Source organism: Lithobates pipiens, unplaced genomic scaffold, assembly GCF_037356315.1.
Source record: "Lithobates pipiens isolate NorthernLeopardFrog02 unplaced genomic scaffold, aLitPip1_a1.2 Scaffold_16, whole genome shotgun sequence".
NCBI classification, from domain to species: domain Eukaryota; kingdom Metazoa; phylum Chordata; class Amphibia; order Anura; family Ranidae; genus Lithobates; species Lithobates pipiens.
This window is the reverse complement of record NW_027507748.1, coordinates 355,942,703-355,963,629: the sequence shown is the minus strand read 5'-3', so window position 1 is coordinate 355,963,629 and position 20,927 is coordinate 355,942,703. Positions and strand designations below refer to the sequence as shown.

Genomic DNA, 20,927 nt, shown 5'->3' with positions numbered 1-20,927 from the left:
TAAGATCTGAGGTCTTTTTGACCCCAGATCTCATATTTAAGAGGTCCTGTCATGCCATGATGTTTACATTCCTTGCAATAGGAATAAAAGTGACACAATTCTTTTTTTAAAAACAGTGTAAAAATAAAAGGTAAAATAAATACATATTTTTTTAAACGTGCCCCGTCCCGCTGAGCTCACATGCAGAAGCAGTGAAAACAGTGTTCAAAACACACATGCGAGGTATCGCCTTAATACCACTTTAATATTACCTTACTATATAGTACTCATACTTTATTTTTAATTTTTTTGATTTATGTTCCTGGTCTTAACCACTTGCCGACCGCCGCACGCCGATGTACGTCGGCAGAATGGCACGGGCAGGCATAAGCACATACATGTACGTGATTTGCCTCCCGCGGGTCGGGGGCCCGATCGGGCCCCCGCCCGGTGCCTGCGGCGGTCGGTTTTCGTTCGGGAGCGATCCCGGACGAGGGGACGGCCATTCATTCATGGCCACCCCCTCGCGATCGCTCCCGACGAATGGAAATCCCCGGTGACATCACTTCCTCTCCTGTAATGTAAACACAGGAGAGGAAGTGATGTATTCTCTCCTCCGTGTCGGTATTTTTCGTTCCGACACGGAGGAGAGCGGATCAGTGAGTTGCACCAACACATCCCACACACAGTAGAACATGCCAGGCACACTCACACCCCCCCTTTACCCCCCGATCACCCCCCCAATTACCCCTGCCCCCCAGTCACAGTGACACCAATGTCATTTTTTTTTTTTTTTTTTTTTTTTTTGCATTGGTGTCATTTGTGACTGTAATAACTGTTAGGGCAGTTAGGGTTAGCCCCCTTTAGTTCTAATGTACCCCCCTAACCCCCCCAATAAAGGTTTAACCCCGTGATCACCCCCCGTCGCCAGTGTCACTAAGGCTGGGTTCACATTGCAGCGGTTTATGAGAACGAATGTGATTCGCACCGCACTGCAGTGCAAATCACATCCGATCTCTGTGCGATTCGAGTTCAGCCATTCGCCGCACCCGCCGCACCCGCCACACCCGCCGCACCCGCCGCAAATTCGCACGGGACCCTTTTTTTGGCCCGCAGCAGAATCGGATCGCATGGGTGTTCACACCATGCGATCCGAGTTTGCAGATCGCACTGCGATATGCGAACTGATCTGGGGGTGTCAGTAACATTTCACTGACACTCCCAGCAGTTCGCATAGGGCAGTGTGAACTGCCGCCGGGAGGCATGCGATGCGGGAACCCGCCGCGGATTCGCGGCGTTTCCGCATCGCTCCAGTGTGAACCCAGCCTAATAAGCGATCATTTTTCTGATCGCCGTATTAGTGTCACAGGTGACGCTAGTTAGGCAGGTAGGTATTTAGGTTCGCCGCAGCTTTTTATAGCGCTAGGGACCCCCATATACTACCGCATAAAGCCCCCTGATTGCCCCCTAGTTAACCCTTTCACCAGTGATCACCATATAACTGTTACAGGTGACGCTGGTTGGTTAGTTATTTTTTTATAGTTTCAGGGCACCCGCCATTTATTACCTAATAAAGGTTTAACCCCCTGATCACCCGGCAGGTGTCATTTGTGACTAATAACTGTTAGGGCAGTTAGGGTTAGCCCCCTTTAGTTCTAAGGTACCCCCCTAACCCCCCCAATAAAGGTTTAACCCCGTGATCACCCCCCGTCGCCAGTGTCACTAAGGCTGGGTTCACATTGCAGCGGTTTATGAGAACGGATGTGATTCGCACCGCACTGCAGTGCAAATCACATCCGATCTCTGTGCGATTCGAGTTCAGCTATACAGATAGTATGGCTGAATTCGTGTCGCACCCGCCGCACCCGCCGCAAACTCGCACGGGACCCTTTTTTTGGTCCGCAGCAGAATCGGATCGCATGGGTGTTCACACCATGCGATCCAAGTTTGCAGATCGCACTGCGATATGCGAACTGATCTGGGGGTGTCATTAACATTTCACTGACACTCCCAGCAGTTCGCATAGGGCAGTGTGAACTGCCGCCGGGAGGCATGCGATGCGGGAACCCGCCGCGCATTCGTGGCGTTCCCGCATCGCTCCAGTGTGAACCCAGCCTAATAAGCGATCGTTTTTCTGATCGCTGTATTAGTGTCACAGGTGACGCTAGTTAGGCAGGTAGGTATTTAGGTTCGCCGCAGCTTTTTATAGCGCCAGGGACCCCCATATACTACCGCATAAAGCCCCCTGATTGCCCCCTAGTTAACCCTTTCACCAGTGATCACCATATAACTGTTACAGGTGACGCTGGTTGGTTAGTTATTTTTTTATAGTTTCAGGGCACCCGCCATTTATTACCTAGTCTCACTAGTGTACCCCTAAATTTAGGGGTGTCTACTTTCTAAAATGGGGTCATTTGGGGGGGGGGGTTTGTGCCATCTTGGCATTTTATGGCCTTCAAAACTGTAACGCCCTTAGAAAGCCTGAAGGCGGTGCTTGGTTTTTGGGGCCCCGTACGCGGCTAGGCTCCCAAAAAGTCCCACATATGTGGTATCCCCGTACTCAGGAGAAGCAGCAGAATTTATTTTGGGGTGTCATTTCACATATGCCCATGGCATGTGTGAGCAATATATCATTTAGTGACAACTTTGTGAAAAAAAAAAAAAGTTTGTAATTTTCCCGCAACTTGTGGCAAAATATAAAATATTCCATGGACTCAACATGCCTCTCAGCAAATAGCTTGGGGTGTCTACTTTCTAAAATGGGGTCATTTGTGGGGGTTTTGTGCCATCTTGGCATTTTATGGCCTTCAAAACTGTAATAGGTAGTGAGAAGTGAACTCAAAAAATTACGCCCTTAGAAAGCCTGAAGGCGGTGCTTGGTTTTCGGGGCCCCGTACGCGGCTAGGCTCCCAAAAAGTCCCACATATGTGGTATCCCCGTACTCAGGAGAAGCAGCAGAATTTATTTTGGGGTGTCATTTCACATATGCCCATGGCATGCATGAGCAATATATCATTTAGTGACAACTTTGTGAAAAAAAAAAAAAAAAAAAAAAAGTTTGTAATTTTCCCGCAACTTGTGGCAAAATATAAAATATTCCATGGACTCAACATGCCTCTCAGCAAATAGCTTGGGGTGTCTACTTTCTAAAATGGGGTCATTTGTGGGGGTTTTGTGCCATCTTGGCATTTTATGGCCTTCAAAACTGTAATAGGTAGTGAGGCGTGAAATCAAAAATTTACGCCCTTAGAAAGCCTGAAGGCGGTGCTTGGTTTTCGGGGCCCTGTACGCGGCTAGGCTCCCAAAAAGTGTGGTATCCCCGTACTCAGGAGAAGCAGCAGAATTTATTTTGGGGTGTCATTTCACATACGCCCATAGCATGTGTGAGCAATATATCATTTAGTGACAACTTTGTGTAAAAAAAAAAAAAAAATTTTTTTTTTGTCATTATTCAATCGCTTGAGGCAAAAAAATAAAATATTCAATGGGCTCAACATGCCTCTTATCAATTTCCTTAGGGGGTCTACTTTCCAAAATGGGGTCATTTGGGGGGGTTTTGTACTGCCCTGTCATTTTAGCACCTCAAGAAATGAGATAGGCAGTCGTAAACTAAAAGCTGCGTAAATTCCAGAAAACGTACCTTAGTTTGTAGATGTGACAACTTTTGCGCAAACCAATAAATATACAATTATTGACTTTTTTTTTACCAAAGACATGTGGCTGAATACATTTTGGCCTAAATGTATGACTAAAATTGAGTTTATTGGATTTTTCTAATAACAAAAAGTAGAAAATATCATTTTTTTTCAAAATTTGCGGTCTTTTTACGTTTATATCGCAAAAAATAAAAATCGCAGAGGCAATCAAATACCATCAAAAGAAAGCTCTATTTGTGGGAAGAAAAGGACGCAAATTTTGTTTGGGTACAACATTGCATGACCGCGCAATTACCAGTTAAAGCAGCGCAGTGCCAAAGTGTAAAAAGACCTCTGGTCATTTACCAGCAAAATGGTCCGGTCTGAAAGTGGTTAAGTTAATAAATATTTTTATACTTCCCAAGACATTATTCAACTTTTTATCTCCCATATAGACAATACTCTCATGTGAAATTTTCTCAACCTCAATTTCTGCTCTTGTAGTAAATACTACAATGGCAGATTTTTGTGTTATAAATATCAGACTTTAAGATCTATTAAATACTAGTGCATTGTTTTAATATCATGCTGCATATTTGATCATTGTCTTATTCTTTCAGGGTGCAAAAGGAGAACCAGGGCCTCCTGGACCTGATGGTCCTCCTGGTGAATCTGGAATTGATGTGAGTAGATAAAGCTAGGTGATGTCCAAAGCATTTCTAATTATAGAGTTGCCTTTCTCAGTGCAGTATTTATGAATATCTGCTATACAAAGGTAGAGCACTGTTATACAGAAAAAGTAAAACGTGAGAAAAAAAGAACATTCCTTTGTCACTTGTTAATTATATGTAGCGCTGTAGACCCTAAGGCCCCTTTCACATGGGGCAGATCCATCCAAGTGGAATCCGCCTGCTCAGCGGGGGATCTCTCCACTGATGCCCGCTGAGGAGGCCGATGACAAGTCTTGTCCCCGCCACTAGGCAGAGCAGACAAGGACCAAGCCCAATTCCTCCATAGGGCAGTCAGGTGGAAACGGACTGCATGTCCATTTTCATCCGATTGTCATGCGAACTGACCCGCTGGATGGATGGCGAACGTCATACGTCAGTTTTCATTGGATTTTGTCAGATCAGATGCCAGGCGGTCAGCAGACACATGTCCGCTGACATCCGCTTCCCCATAGATGACAATGGGGGACTTGATTGGGTCTGATCATGTATAAGGGCCTAAGGGGTAGATTTTCTATGGCTGGTGTTGATCTGGGTAAAAGATTACTTTTTTTTTTATTTTGCCTTGAAGACAATAAATAAAGAAATAAAATAGAAAACACCATACATTTTCTTTAAATCACTCAGGTGATTTTTTTTAAGTGTAGAAAGGGTCTGTTCTTTGCCTTCACCCCTTTCTGCCCCTAAGGTAAGCTAATCGGATTTAAACACTCCTTTTCTTTTAAGACTTACTATAATGTATGTCTCCTTCTTCACCCTTCAAATTTTGTTGTTTTCAAGGGGGTGGAAACACAGCTCCCGCTATACTCACTAGACTCTAATGCTACAGTTGCATCGCTTCCTCCCTCTCCTCCTTTCCCTTCACAAAACACATACCCCTGGCTTTATTTTGTGAATGGCCAGAAGGATAGGGAAATTGAGATGTGACCATAGCATGGATTTTCTAGAGCAGGCATGGGTGTACATTGGAAGCTCTACTACCACCCACACATAAACAAGAACATTTAAGGGTAAAGAAGGAAATGTATTTTTTTTCAAAGGTGGCTTTAGAGCAGGGGTCAATAGATCACTGATAGGTGACTGGTAGATCGCGGTCTGGGTTTGCTGACCCCACCCCCCCCATTCCGGAGCATTAAACAAAGTGCAATGCAGAGAGACTACTTTTAGAGTTGGAGCTGTAGTAGGCATAAGCCACATAAGCCGATGCCTCTTCTGTAGTGCTGGCTTCTGTCCCATGTGGAGTGATATTCCAGCTAGCGGTCTCCTGAGTGGTGCCAGCAGCAGGAAATAAAAGATCTTCAGGTCAGTGTGAAGCAACACACTGGACATAATAGTATAGGGCTGCTTTCACACTGATGTGCTGTGTTTTACCCACACCGCAGGTGCAATGCAATGTACCAGTATCTTTCCTGTAGGTTTTCTGCGCTTAGCCATAGACATCTATTATATTGTATTTTGCGGGTTAGGTGCACTTTCTGAAAGTGCATTAAAACGACTGAATGCAGAAGTTTTGATACATTTTCAGAACTTGCACAGCATTCACAGGGTATAATAGAAGTCTATGGCAAAGTGCAGCTAACCCAGGAAAGTGGCAGATGCACTGCACTGCACCACATCAGTGTGAAAGCAACCTTATAGTGGGCTCAGAACAGGAAGGGTTCATTTACATTTTCAGTTTGGGGGGTGGTAAATCCCCATAGTTAAGTTGTGTTTTTATTACCCCTACCCTAACCGCACCCCCTTTAGTTGCAGTGTCCAGGGGTATAGACATGTTGCAGCAGAAGTTATACTCCCTGTCATGATATAGTACCTGGCAAGCATGACCCATTCGAGTGAATGGAACCACTCTGCAAGTGCCCTGCAACCTTGTGCAGTACAGCAAACAAGGGGTTAAAGCAGGCAGCGTTGTTTTGCTTTCTCACCACCTGCTTTAATCCCTTGAACCCTGCAGAATCATGCAGATGTGGGGCGCTTGCATAGTGGCCCCATTTACTTGAATGGGTGGCAATTGGCAGGTGGTAGCACACACCAGAAGCAACAGTGGGTTTAATTCCTGCTGTGGCATGTGTACACCTTTAGCTGCTGCCTCGGCAGCTAAACGAGCTTGGGATTGGGGGCAGTAAAAGCACAGCACAACTGCAGGGGTTTCCCCTACCCCCAACTTTACATGTGAAGTGCAGCAAGTACTCTGAAAAGGGATCCCAGTGTTTTTGACAGGTGGTAAAGAGGCGATATGATTGCCGTGCAATGCACATGGTTGGGATGCGGTTGCTGCAATTAGAAGCGACACAGGATGACTTCTCCCATGTTGTTCAGTTAGATCTCTACCTCTTTAAGGTTACCTACCCATGTTTTAGAGGAAACAGAGGATTCAACTAATTCAAAATCATTAGGCTTTCTGTATTGTGCCTGGAATTGGGCTTTAATTATACACAAAATCTAGGCTAACTACCCAATTAAAATCTTAATTATGTACATATTAGAAAATGTGTAACAGTGATTGTAAACTTTAATTGCTATATAAAGTGCAAAGTGTGGGATAATGAAAAGTACTGATTAATGTTTATAAATGTTTTACTGCATAAATATATGTGTGTAAAGGGAAATGCCTGCAGTAGCGTAAGGTCTATTACCCAGTGCATGTAATGACAGAAAAAAACACCCTCTGCCAACCCTTTTAAGCCAGCCATTGAACGATTTTTCCACAGTCAGTGTTGATGGGGAAATGCCTACCATGGAGCAATTGTGTTCTGCCAGGGGGGGGAAAGGTCCATTGCGGGAGAACACAGCTATTACTGCTAGTGGCTATAATAGCTGCTAGCAATAAACACATCTAAAATCCAACAGACTGGTTGTACCCAAGTTGATCGATCAATCAACTTGGATACATTCAGCCTGCCTATACATGGTTAAAATCTTGGACAGTCCCTGCTAAACCAGTGGAGATTTGAACCATCTATGGCTAGCTTTAGCCTGGAGAAACCCCTCCAATGTTCACATGCCAGGAAACAGTCGTTAACATTGTTGATTATTACAGTTCACTAAACAATGAGTTTCAGAAAGTTTTGAATAAAAGGAAACAAATATGGCAAACCTAATAGGTTTTCCACCCACAGCAGATTATTTTACAACACTAATATGTTCTATATGACAGTAATAATCATAACATGACAAATAAAAATAATGCCCAGAAAAAGAAGTGCAGACTGTGTAAATCATAGTGTCCTATACACTGACCACCAATATAAAAGGATATTTTTCCACTTACAACTTATGTTGGGGGGCACTTCTCCAATAATCACCAAGGTTAGGGGGCATTACACTGGCCAGTCCACCAATGTAGAACATTTCTCCATCGAACATCAAAGCAGGGGGCATTTTCAATATATTTATAGTGAAAAAATGTAAAGCACAAAACATAGGCAACTACTAATGTAAAGTGAAGAAACAGTTTTCACTGCCTATATGACTTTTGTGCCCATTATTATTATCATTATTATATGTTTCATGATTTGCATTGACAATAATTTTGTTCTTTAGACCAGAAGGGAGTTGAAAAACGATTCACCCTGGCTGTCAAATTCTTTTTTATTCTACTTATTATTATATCTACAATTTACTTATGATAATGTACTGTAAGTTATGGATAGAATCATTTATAGAAGGCGTTTCCTGAGACCTGAAAATTATTTCATGGACTCCTCCATGGTAAAAATGCTTGAGAAAGGTTGCTTTCGAGACTTGATGTTGAATCACAAACCCAGCAACACGGATGTATGTAAAGAACAAATGTCATCACTTATATGCAATGGTATGTAGAGATTAGAACCCAATTAGTTATCCTGATCAAAGGTCCTAGCATCAGGCTAAACATTTTATATGGAGATGGTACTTTAGTCTCCCTTACAAGAAAGCAAAGCTGGTCACAGCTGTAATCACTGTGACATCACCTCTGACTATGCCACTGAACTCTGACTTATTTAAATATAATTCACCTGTGTCGCTCAGGCATAAAGGAAAAGAAAGATTTAATAAAAACATGATTCAGAAATATACTGTATGTGGGAAGAAACATTGATGCTTAAAATATTTTCTGTAATTACATTTTATGAACTTTAGTTACACAAGCTGGGTGAAAGTAATTTTATTTTGTTCTCTGCTTTCCCAGTCTTGGATGACTGCTTGCTGTGTCCTTTAATAGCCTTGCATTGTTCTGTGTAACAGAAAATCAGGAGTGTGCTGGAATATTGCTTACCTCGCTGAACAAATTCAACTTCAATTATCTTTAGCTCTGGCAAAATCTGGAAATGTTACAAACCAATTTTAGACATAGTTCCATTGCAAGTCTTAACTCAAAATTTCACATTAACAAAAAAAAAGTATACAGTTTAAATGGTTACATATAGTATACATGTATTGAAAAAAGGCTCTTCCAAATAAAAACAATATGGTCCAAAACCATTTAACTATTCAATGTAGGGAGTATGCTTATTTGGAAATTAATTATCATACATTCAATGATTTGCTAATTACCCAACATGCATACAGGCATACCCCACTTTTAAGTACACAATGGGGTGTATGTTTATTTACTAAAGCTGGAAAGTGCATAATCAGGCTCACTTCCACATAGAAACCAATGAGCTTCTAACCTCAGATTGTTCAATTAAGCTTTGGTAATAAAACCTGGAAGCTCATTGGTTTCTATGCAGAAGTGACCCTGATTTTGCCTTTTCCAGCTTTAGTAAATAAACCCCATTGTGTACTTAAAAGTGGGGTATGCCTGTATACACCATTCAGCGCATGTCAAGCTGTCTATAAAGCAATAACTCACAATGCTGGCTTGCCTTTATCACACTCAATGAGACTGATATGAGATTGAATGACAGTGTTTTCTTTGTATGGCCTTCTCTACCCTCCAGGTATTACATTAAGCTGATGTTTAGGCTCCATGCACGCTGGCTTAAAAATTGCTGCTCCTACAGGAGTTTGGTGTTTTTTGCAGAAGCGGCCTAATGTTATCTTATATGTCTATGCAGATTAGAACAATTAGAGGCATAATTTGAGCCCAGCAATTAGAGGCAGGAAAAAAAAGATCCTTCTGGTTTGCGTTTCTGATTGGAGCTTTCTGGAAGAAAAAAAATCTTAACTCTCCTAAACTGTGTACAAAACACTCTATATGAGGTTTTTTTTTCTGCCAAGGGAACTGACGTTTTTTTTTTGCCCAGTGTGCATAGTAATTTTCACTACAAAGCCGTAACATCACCAAAAATTCTCTGTGCTGCTGCTTTGTTAATTGAAGGTAGAGTTGGCTAAACACATTATTAATGAGCAAGTAGTAAAATGCAATGCTTTTCTCCATGTGCCTGGCAGACCCCTGTCTACATTCTCATTTCAGCCCAATCATTAACCTGGCAATACTTCCAAAAACAATTATTTCTAAAAGCAATTTAGGATACTGCAAGCAGCTCTTTTCCAGTTTTTTCTCCCACTTATCCTTATTAAATATTTTCAAAATGGGAGTGGCTGAGCCATAGCCTTAGTCTACATAGGCAGTCATTCAAAAGCTGACAGTGAGCACTTACTCCATCTTTGAAAAATTCAATATTTCACAACATATAAGATAGCTGCCCACATTATCAAAAGGTGCTTTTAGTGGTAAGCCGCTTTTGAAAAGATTTTTTTCAGGTTGGGGATGAGAGCATCTAGTCATAGAGGGAAATCTTTTTTATGACTACTCCAGTCGCAAGGTACAGGTATGATGTGGGGGGGGGGGGGAGGGGGTAATCTCTATTCTAGTGCTAAGCCCATTCCTGCATGGTCTTAAAATGCATCTGTCAGTTTTAAAAGTGAGAAATTTTAAAAGGCAAGTACAAGAGTTGCACTCTTAAGAAGACAGCAAACGAAAAAGAAAAGTATTGTGTACTGACCATAAATTGTCATCTCTTTCCAGGGATTAGAAGGAGCCAAGGGAGATCCTGGACCTCCAGGACGACCAGGTGCCAAAGTAAGTGTCATTAAATTATTTAAATGCTATGTGTTCTCTTTCTTAATGGTACTACTTTACCTCTTACCATCATGCTATGCTAAATATCTTGTTCATCGGGCATTGGACACACAGGGGTAAACTGGATTTCCTATTTTATAGTCATGCCAGTTTCTATACAAGTAGCCCATCCACTATATACTGTATGACATGACAGGATAGGTTTCTGTAGTTGCTATCTATAAAAAGCAAGGATTTAGTAGGATGGGTGAGTTTTTTTTTACTACTGACAGACATTTCAAATACAGGCAGTCCCCAGGTTACGGACAAGGTTCTGTAGGTTTGTTCTTACAGTGGTTGTAAGTCAGAAGATGCATTAAGATAAAAAAAAACCCTCTGTGTGCTGCAGCCCCCCTAATACTTACCCGAGCCCCCTCTCAATCCAGCAATGTTGCACTAAACACTTGGCTGTCCAGGACTCACCTCCTCATTGACTGAGACAGCAGCACGGTGCCATTGGCTCCTGCTGGTGTAAATCAAAATCAGTGAGCCAAAGAGGAGTGGAGGGGGCGGGGCCAGGGCACGGCTCTGTGTTTGAATGAACACAGGGAGCTGCGACTCGGCCCGGATGCCCCCATAGCAAGCTGCTTGCTGTGAGGGCTCTCAACGGGAGGGAGGAGCCAGGAGCACCAAAGAGGGACCCTAGAAGAGGAGGATATGGGCTGTTCTGTGCTAAACCACTGAACAGAGCAGGTAAGTGTGAGATGTTTGTTATTTTTCATAAAAACAAAATGACTTTAGTATCACTTTATGTTGAATTTGCATGGAAGTTGGAACAGGCACATTTTTTAAGTGTAAATCCAGCCAAAAAATATTTTTACGTTTTGGATAAGATAGGGAAGGGTTAACTGGCCATTCAGTGTTCTGTCTTAAGTGTGAGTCAGATGTTTGTAACTCGGGGACTGCTTTTATGCTAAGTAGTGAAGCTCTTTTACGAAAGACTAATGCCATGTAATGCCATGTACACATGGCCGGACTGTTCGAAAGCAAAGGTCCGACGGAACAAATACATTGGACAATTCGACTGTGTGTGGGCTTCATCAGACCTTTCTGATGGACTCGAGTCCAGTCGAAAAATCCGTTCGACTGTATGCTAGTCCGACGGACGAAAACTGGCGCTAGGGCAGCTATTGGCTACTGCCTATGAACTTCCTTATTCTAGTCCAGTCGTAAGTCATCATGGTCGAATCCGTCAGACTTTGGTGTGATTGTGTGTAGACAAGTCCAATTCGACGGAAATCCGTCAAAAGTCCGTTGAAAAGTCAGTTGAAAAGTCCAAGGGAATTCAGTCCATTGAAAAGTCCGGTCGTGTGTGCACGGCATTAGTCATGAAAGTCTAGATCACAAGGCATGGAACAATTATACAGCAGGGATTGGTATTACATTTTTGGCACTGATACAATTCGTGCATCTCTACTTCTATTTTTTCCAAATGCCATATTTCACTTTTCATTAACTGTTAACCATTTCAGCCCCGGAAAAATTTACCCCTTTCCTGACCAGCACTTTTTGCGATTCGGCACTGCGCGGTCGTGTGACGTGGCTCCCAAACAAAATTTCCTTTTTGTCCCACAAATAGAGCTTTTTTTGGTGGTATTTGATCACCTCTGCAGTTTTTATTTTTTGTGCTATAAACAAAAAAATAGCGTAAATTTTGGAAAAAAAAACGCATTATTTTTTAACTTTTTGCTATAATAAATATCCCCCAAAAATATATATAAAAAACATTTTTTTCCTCAGTTTAGGCTGATATGTACTCTTCTACATATTTTTGTTAAAAAATCGAAATAAGCATTTATTAATTGGTTTGCACAAAAGTTATAGCGTCTACAAAATAGAGGATAGTTTTATGGCATTTTTATTGATAATTTTTTTTTACTTGTAATGGCGGCGATCAGCGATTTTTATCATGACTGCGACATTATGATGGACACATCGGACCATTTTGACACATTTTTGGGACCATTGGCATTAATACAGCAATCAAATCTAAAAAATTGGATTGATTACTGTAAAAATGTCACTGGCGGTGAAGGGGTTAACCACTAAGTGGCACTGTGTGTCCTAGAGAGTGATTCTAACTGTGGGGGGGAAGGGCTGTGTGTGACATGTCACTGATCACCACTCCCGATTGCAGGGAGCGCTGATCAGTGACAGTGTCACTAGGCAGAACGGGGAGATGCTTGTTTACATCTGCCCGTTCTTCTTCATCTTGAGACAATCACGGGTATGCCCACGGACATCGAGTCCGTGGGACCCGCGATCCTGGTCACGGAGCCCCGGGCACAAGCCGCCTCTTAAAGGGCAACGTACAGGTACGTTATTCTACTTATACGTGCCCTTCTGCCGCAGTATATCTGCGTGAGGAGGTCGGGAAGCAGTTAAAGACATATTCTACCTTTTGCAAATATTTAATAAATGCACTCAAATACACCCTAAGGGTCCATTCACACATTTGAGACTCAAAGTTGCACAATTTCCAATGCGACTTTGATCCGACTTTACACTCTGTGGCACTAAGTTGCATTAAAGTCACTTTAAAGTAGCACAGGCACCTTTTCAAAGTCTTTGCAACTTTAAGAATTGGTGCAATTTCAATGGACTGTGACTTGGCATGTGTCTTTATGTGTCCAAAGTCACATGACAAGTCAGGCAAATGTGAATGGAGCCTCAATATGGGTATAACATGAAACATGGTCAAAAAGGTGGACTTAGCTTGTAAATAAAGCTTTAAATTACCTAAGTAGAAAACAGAGTGAAGAAATGAGAACAGATGTGCATCAGGCAGCTTTTTTTTTCGTTGGGTCTGCAAGCGTGGGGCATTGTAATCGATGTAGGTCTACATCGCTGGATTGTGTGATTGGTGGTGGATATACATACATCTTGGGGCTCCTTTTGGTTTTTTTTAATAAGGAATTTGTCAAAAAACATTCTTATTGCACTTTTTGTTAATGGTTACAGTATATACCCCTTAATCATTCACATAGGGAAGGGTCAGTATCTGGAAGCCACCTCATTGTTTAAGGGGAATTCCAGATTCCAATATGCACTTGTCTACAGACCACTGGGACAGGGTTGTGAGGAACAAGCTCTTGACCTTGGCCTCCCTGGCAAGGTACCCTCCATGTTGAGGGCATATGACCTGGTATGGTTTGGGGGGGGGGGGGGCGCTAGTTTCTTTCTTTCCTGGTCTGCTAGACTTTATGCTCAAATAAGGGTCTGGTATGAATTCTTCAGGGGGACCTTGTTTTTTTTTCTCTTGATTTTTGCATGGGGGGGGGGGGAGCATTACAATTCATACCAGACCAAAAGGGAAAATGGCCAGAAATATCACTACTCACTTTCTTTCTTAGGGACAAGTTACCAGATGCAATAAAGAGGGTGAATCTCTCTGTCAGGGACACAGACATAAATTTAAATTCTGAGCGGAGTCTTACCTTTTCTTATTTTATCCAAAACTGTGGTGTAGGGTCAGCAATGCAAATTAAAAAGAGATTATCCTGGGACTTTTAATTCATGTTTTATAGAGTTGAACTCTTCAGCCCACCTACTGTAATAAATATGTCTGTTTAGAAAAAGTTTGTTTTGATTTTTTGTATTAATATATAACTGGTTTTATTGTTTTATAGGGTCAGCTGGGGCTGCCAGGGCCTCCAGGAAAGCCAGTGAGTATTATTGGTTTGCATCACTCATCTTTTGTCTGCTTTTTAGTATTATTATAAACATTTGTTTCTTTTTCCTAATAGGGTCCTGGTATTGCTGGACTTCCTGTAAGTGGATTATTGCTTTAACCATATGTGTTCTTCTGTATTTATCTATTATTTGTATATTACAAAATACATAATAAATAAAAAAAATATCTAATTTTCATGCAGGGAAACGCAGGACCAGTTGGACTTCCTGGAGAAATTGGCGCCACAGGAGCAAAGGTAGGGAATTATATGTGGACATTGTTACTTGCACATGCATATGATAATAATTATAACCCCTTTAAAAGGTTAATGCTCGTGGATGCCTATCAGGGAGTGCCCAAGCCCCATTAGAATTGTTCTAGGTATGGATCAGAAAAGTTACCTCCATACAGCAGGACCACAGACTTTCTCCAAAGCTGATCGTAACCTGTTTGAGAATTCTTAAAGTGGTGTGTCTTACTAAGACTGCCAGTCTCGTTAGTTGTATAACCATTCTAACTGTAATGACCTGGGCTAGAGTAGAAAACTTAGAAAGTGATATTAAAGGATTTTTTTTTTTATTTCTGTGCAACATTATTGCACAGAAAGTTCCCTTACCTCCTCTTGTTGAAGTTTCTTGTCAGCACTGTTCACTTCACCCTCCTCCTTAGCAAGCTGGGTGCATGCACTTCCGAGCTGTGCTGTGTGCATCCATAGACACACAGCACCAGTAAGCCAGGCCCCCACTCCTGCCACACAGGAGTTAGTCTGAGTGCCTTATGGCTCCTGCTGTCCTCAGTGTCTCCTGTGAGACCAGGAAGTGAAGGGAGTTGTGTTGCAACAAACACATCGCTGGAGCTGTGACAAAAGTCAAGTAAGTCAAGTGTTTAGAGGTGGGTTTGGATAGGAGAGATGTTAGGATTTTTATTTATTTTTTTACCTTAATGCAAAGAATGCATTAAGGTAAAAGAAAAAAAAAGGTAATTATAGTCAGGTTTTGCTAAATCAGAAGAACATTTTTATTACACCATAGAAAGAGGTTTGACTGGCAAACATGCATTTCAGGACAAACTTGTTATGACCTAATTACATTGGTATATCGGTATGGTGTTTCCCATGCATTATGAATGCTTGAAGGCCACATTATAATTTACCATACATGGAAGCAAATAGTGTAACAGAACATTATTAGTGCAGAGGGGCTTACCACAAAAAGTGAAAAACTTTTTGAAACCTTGTTTAATGAAAACAGCATTCCTATTATATCCCTATCTGTTTCCTAAAGTATAACTAAAGGCAAAACATTTTTTTTTGTATAGAGTGGAGAGGGATTGGAATGCTTGTTCATTTTCATTGTTGTCTATGCCCCCATTAGGGAGATTTACCCTCTTCATCTGTCCTGTTTACCATTATTATTAAAAGTGAAAGTAAAAGAAAACCCCCAAATTTTAGGTTGTCCCCAGAAAAGTAATAGAGCGGAACTTCAATGGGGATACCAGTTCTGGTGATATGGGGGTCCCCAAATAATTCCCTTAATTTGCAGGTATATCTTCTCACTTCCTATTTGGCTATGAGACACAAAGTGAAGGGTCATGGGGTCCCCAAAGAATTCCCTTAATTTGCAGGTATTTCTTCTCACTTCCTGTTTGGCTATGGGACACAAAGTGAAGGGAAATCTCTGCAATGGGATAGAGATGGTGAAAAAAATCTGACAGGGGCTGTAGCCCCCCTCTCCCCGCTCTATCCAAAAGGAAAAGAAACATTTTTGCCTATAATTCTACTTTAACTGCCACCCCAATCTTCATGACATACTCATGAACAGCTCCAAGCAAAATAATATAATGCACTTGGGGACATGGCCATTATTATACAATTGGAGAAAGGAAACTTAATGTATCTTATTCTGTGTTGTAATTTAGTACAGCCACATTTAGCAGGATTTCTGAAAGGATTATGGGGTAGACTTGCAGACTCTCTCACACAATTCTGTGCATGTAACCTCCCTCGTAATCCAATGTAGGGGCACGGTCACAAAGATAGACTATTGTTTAAAAAATAAAACAGACTGTCACATTATAGTGTTGTGATTTCAGAAAACATGGCTAACTAAACGGAATTAACTAACTAGGCAATAGACATGAGCAGAACGAAAAAAATTGTTTTGTTATAGATTTGTTATTTACATAAATTTGTTTAGAGCCGGTTCACACAGGGACGACTCGTCAGACGACTTAGCCGCCTGACAAGTCGCGTCCCGTTCTGTGCAACGGAACCGTTCTAATTGGAGTGACTCAAGTTGCTCCGACTTAGAAAAAGGTTCCTGTACGTTTTGGGGCGACTTGCATTGACTTCTATACAGAAGTCATTTTGCAAGCCGCCGCTAAAGTCGGATCCCGGTCGCCTGAGGCAGTCGTGCTGCAAGTTGTGCCGCCTCAGTGTGAACCGGGTCTTAGTTAAAGTTGTTTAATTTGTTTTTGGATTTGTTTAGTTTATTCATATTTGAATCAATTCAAAGTTTTCGAATCAATTTAGAATAGTTTTCAAATTTGAAACATTTTCGAATTCGAATAGTTTTCAAATTCAAATAGTTTTCCAATTTCTAAAAAGAATAAAACAGAATAGAAAATAAAGGAATAGAATATATATTTTTTTTCTTTCTATTCCTTTATTTTCTATTCTATTTTATTGTCTTTGGAAATTGGAAAACTATTTGAATTTGAATTTTAAAACTATTCGCGTTTGAGAACTATTCGAATTTGAAAACTATTTGAATTCAAATTTTGTCTGAATTTGTATTCATTATTTCGGATTCGTTTAAATTTGTTACTATTCTAATTTAGAAATTCGGATACATCCGAATTTCAGAATAATGAAAATTCATCCGAATTTTAATCCGGAACGTAACGAACCGTACATGTCTACTAGGCAACCTGTTACAGTAGGGGACATGCCAGCATGTAAATGACAACTAGCTAATGGCTCCTTTTAAATGCAGCATTTTTCTGTTTGACTGAAGTAGTAAGTATAATTAAAAATAAGCACATGATCTATAAGCACAGTTGAGCCATTTTAATAGCAATAGTGACCCTTCTGTTTTGCTTTTTTGATAGTTCTTTGTTTGCTGTACAGAGTATTTTGTATTTAATGGCAATGTGCCACTAGAACCTTCTACTGGTTATTGCATAGCATCTCTTCCCACAATTACAATTAACACAGCACAATCCCAGACTAATTAAATTAATGTCATGCACTATATCCCTTACTTTTTTTGTATATGTGAGCAGTGCAACTGTATCCTGATGAGTTAGTCAGTAGGTATTGTAATAATGTGCGACTATGATAACAGTATGGTTTGAAAATACTAACTTGTACCTTGATCTTGGTGCCTAATGTCAACTTTGTTTCCTTTTTTGTTAAGGGTGAGAAAGGACCTGTTGGGCCCTCTGGACCACCAGGACCACCTGGAAAACCTGTATGTATCTTTATCATTTTTTAAATATTTCTGATTAAAAATGATTGTGTATTTACATTCCACAAAAAAACACAGACAATCAGAATGGGAAGTCCTGTAGTTGCATTAACATGATCTTCCCTCTTATGGGTGTTGCTAATTTAACATTTCAACAAATTACTGAGGAGCCCAGATTCAATTTGGGCACATTGTTGAAATTGTACTGCATAACTGTGGTTTTTAAAAAGACTACACAGCACAGTAACTTACCTTGTAGCTCCCTTTGTCTAATAGACATTACACTGGGCTTCTTTCAGCACAGCTGAAAACGAATCATACCAATGATGTTAAAGGAAAGACTATGGCTCCACCTGATGACTAGATGGGAAAACTGCACAAAGTCAATATGCAACATTTTATATTTATCTGGTTTAAAAATAAAATAAAAACATTTGTTAAACTTATTCATGACCATTATAGACAATAAATAAATTTAACCTTATTTATTAAAAAAGTATTTTCACTTTGAAAGCTGATTACTTTGCAGAGTGAAATTTGACTTATCTTGATGAATGGGGTGAAGTAAAGTAAAAATCCACTATGCATTAAAAAAATACTCTATAACATGCAAGGGAAATAAAAAACAAACAAACAAAAACTATTTTTTTCTTGTATATGATTGGATTTTTGAAGTCACTTCATTAACTAAGCTAAGTGCAATGAATGAGGTGAAGTTGTGCTGACTTCAATCATCCCATCCTGCATTTTCTTGCAAATGACTGAGTATTTTTGGTAAAGTGAATTCTCACTTTGTTTTTCTGTAGTCACTAAAGTGTGTGAATATTTGCCTTAAAAATAAATTTTATTTTTTATTGTTAAGACCCTGGATCCGCTACAAATAAAAGAGTGTGTCAAATGTATTATTTGCTCCTGGTGACTTTTGTATAATATTATCTCTTAAGCAGCTGAATCAGGTGGAATTGTTTCCTACTGGTGTATTATGTTTGAATACTGTAGACTTGCACAGATCAGTCCATTATTAAAGATGGAAAAGATACAATATACAGGAGCCTTTGAACATACATCTATACACGTGCCCATTTCAGTACTGACGTGCATTTTTTCTTAAATATGTATTGAGTAAGAATTGTTCCATTTCTTTTGGACCACGGTATCTATTGTAAAGACCCGTGCCAAACACATGCACCTTTATGCCAATGATTAGTGCATTTATGTGCATAGGCAGGCATGGAAGGACTACCATTTGCCTTTTAGGTTGCATTGATGTTGTCAAATAAAAACAGCGTATCTCTGCAATTCTATACACTTTGACAACCACAAAGGCATACCTTTGTCAAGCTTGGAAGCTGTTCTATAATTGTCAGGACACATCACAGCAGAAAGTCTGTACCATTGCATCAAGCTGAATGTATTTGATGATCCTCTATTTGATGCCATTCAAATATTTACAAGTATGATAGAAGAACTCTCCAACCAAAGCTGCAGTCACATGTGGAATAAACTTTTTACTGTCTCCTAAACAGTAGAACTATAATGGTGCTGCGTTTGTAAAATTAAAAATATGGGATTGTTTTGTATATTTTCCACTATCATTTGCAAATAAGCATGGGCTAGCATAAATGTATATTAGTAATAAGGAAATATCGAATATCAGATCATTTTCACAAATATTTATTTATTTTGGCAATTTAACCACTTCAATACCAGTCACTTAGACACCTTCCTGCCCAAGCCAATTTTCAGTGCTGTTGCAATTTGAATGACAATTGCGCGGTCATACTACACTGCACCCAAACACATTTTTTTATAATTTTGTTCCCACAAATAGAGCTTTCTTTTGTTTTTATTGATCACTTCTGTGATTTTTTTATTTTTTGCGCAACAAATAAAAAAGACTGAACATTTCGGGAAAAAAAACAAGTTTTTCTTTGTTTCTGTTAATTTTTTTGTAAATAAGTAAGTTTTCATCTTCGATGATGGGCACTAATATGGCTGCACTGATGGGCACTGATAAAGCAGCATTGATGGGCACTGATGAGTTGGCACCAATGAGGTGGCACTGTTGAGGTGGCACTGGTATGCGGCACTGATGGGCACTCATAGGTGGCACTGATGGGCACTGATAGGTGGCACGGATGGGCACTGATGGGCACAGGTGGGCACTGATAGGTGGCACTGATGGACACTGATGGGTGGCACTTATGACACTGATGGGTGGCATTGCTGGGCATCACTTAATTATTATGTTACATAATTTGCCAGTCAGTGCCCATATGTGGGCACAGATTTGGCATTCATTTGCACATGGGAATGGCCATGGGGGATGTATCTGGTCATCCACATGTGTGCCTCCCCGGTGGTCCTGGTGGCTTCCCTGGTAGTCCAGTGTGGGCATCCGATGGGGGGTTGCGCTGATAAACAATCAGCACAGACCCCCCCTGTCAGGAGAGCCGTCGATCGGCTCTCCTCTACTCGCGTCTGTCAAACGCGAGTGAGGAAAAGCTGATCACCGGCTCTTCCTGTTTACATCATGATCAGCCATGATTGGACATGGCTGATCACGTGGTAAAGAGCCTCTGGATCGCTTCGTAGGAGGCTCTTTACCGAGATCGGTATAGCGGTGTGTCACACTGACACACCACACCACCGATCAAAACCGCGATGCGCGCCCCCACGTGTGTCATCCTGCAGGACATCATATGATGCCCAGTCAGGATAACTCAACCACCGCCCGTCCATCATTCTGCTATAGGCTGGGCGGGAAGTGGTTAAACAGTGGCCACAGTGTTATCCAAAGGATAACCTGATAATAACTCAAATTTAAATGAAATATGAAGCCATCCTGGCTAAAATACATGAATCAAAAATTACACGGTGACATAAATGGGCGACCCCGCCTTCCTCTGATGTCATGTGGCCTCAGAGGGGGGCAGGTCACCCGTTTACGTCACCAGGCGGCCAAGCCTTCCGCTATATAACAGCTGTCACTGTGAATGGGCATCACTCGACGGGAGCCTCCCATGGAGGCTGAGCTTTTGCAGCTTTTTTTTTCTTTTTCGGTTCGTTGGGCAGCGTGAGATGGATCGACATTGTGGGACATTTTAATTTTTTTAATTTTTTTAAAGGTCCCAAAGTGTCTCCTGTATTTTTTACTATTTTTGCCACTTTTTTTGTAAAATGGTAGGGGTACAATTCACATAAAAGGGGAGGCCGGGATCTGGGGGTCCCTTTGTTAAAGGGGGCTTCCAGATTCCGATAAGTCCCCCACCCACAGACCCCCACAACCACCGGGTAAGGGTTGTGGGATAAGGCCCTTGTCCCCATCAACATGGAGACAAGATGCTTTGGGGGGCTACTCCAAAGCAGCCTCCCCATGTTGAAGGCATGTGGCCTGGT

The 20,927-nt window shown here is 41.1% G+C and overlaps 1 protein-coding gene across 1 annotated transcript in view; it reads left to right on the top strand.

The window, feature by feature from the left end:
* The window catches only part of COL9A2 (collagen type IX alpha 2 chain), a 102,294-nt gene that overhangs the window by 27,709 nt on the left and 53,658 nt on the right, over window positions 1-20,927 (top strand). Inside the window, exons 4-9 of the mRNA XM_077481925.1 lie at window positions 4,235-4,297; window positions 10,296-10,349; window positions 14,018-14,053; window positions 14,135-14,158; window positions 14,264-14,317; window positions 17,478-17,531. Of these exons, the coding sequence (XP_077338051.1) occupies window positions 4,235-4,297; window positions 10,296-10,349; window positions 14,018-14,053; window positions 14,135-14,158; window positions 14,264-14,317; window positions 17,478-17,531 (285 nt within the window). The remainder of the gene's footprint in view (window positions 1-4,234; window positions 4,298-10,295; window positions 10,350-14,017; window positions 14,054-14,134; window positions 14,159-14,263; window positions 14,318-17,477; window positions 17,532-20,927) is intronic.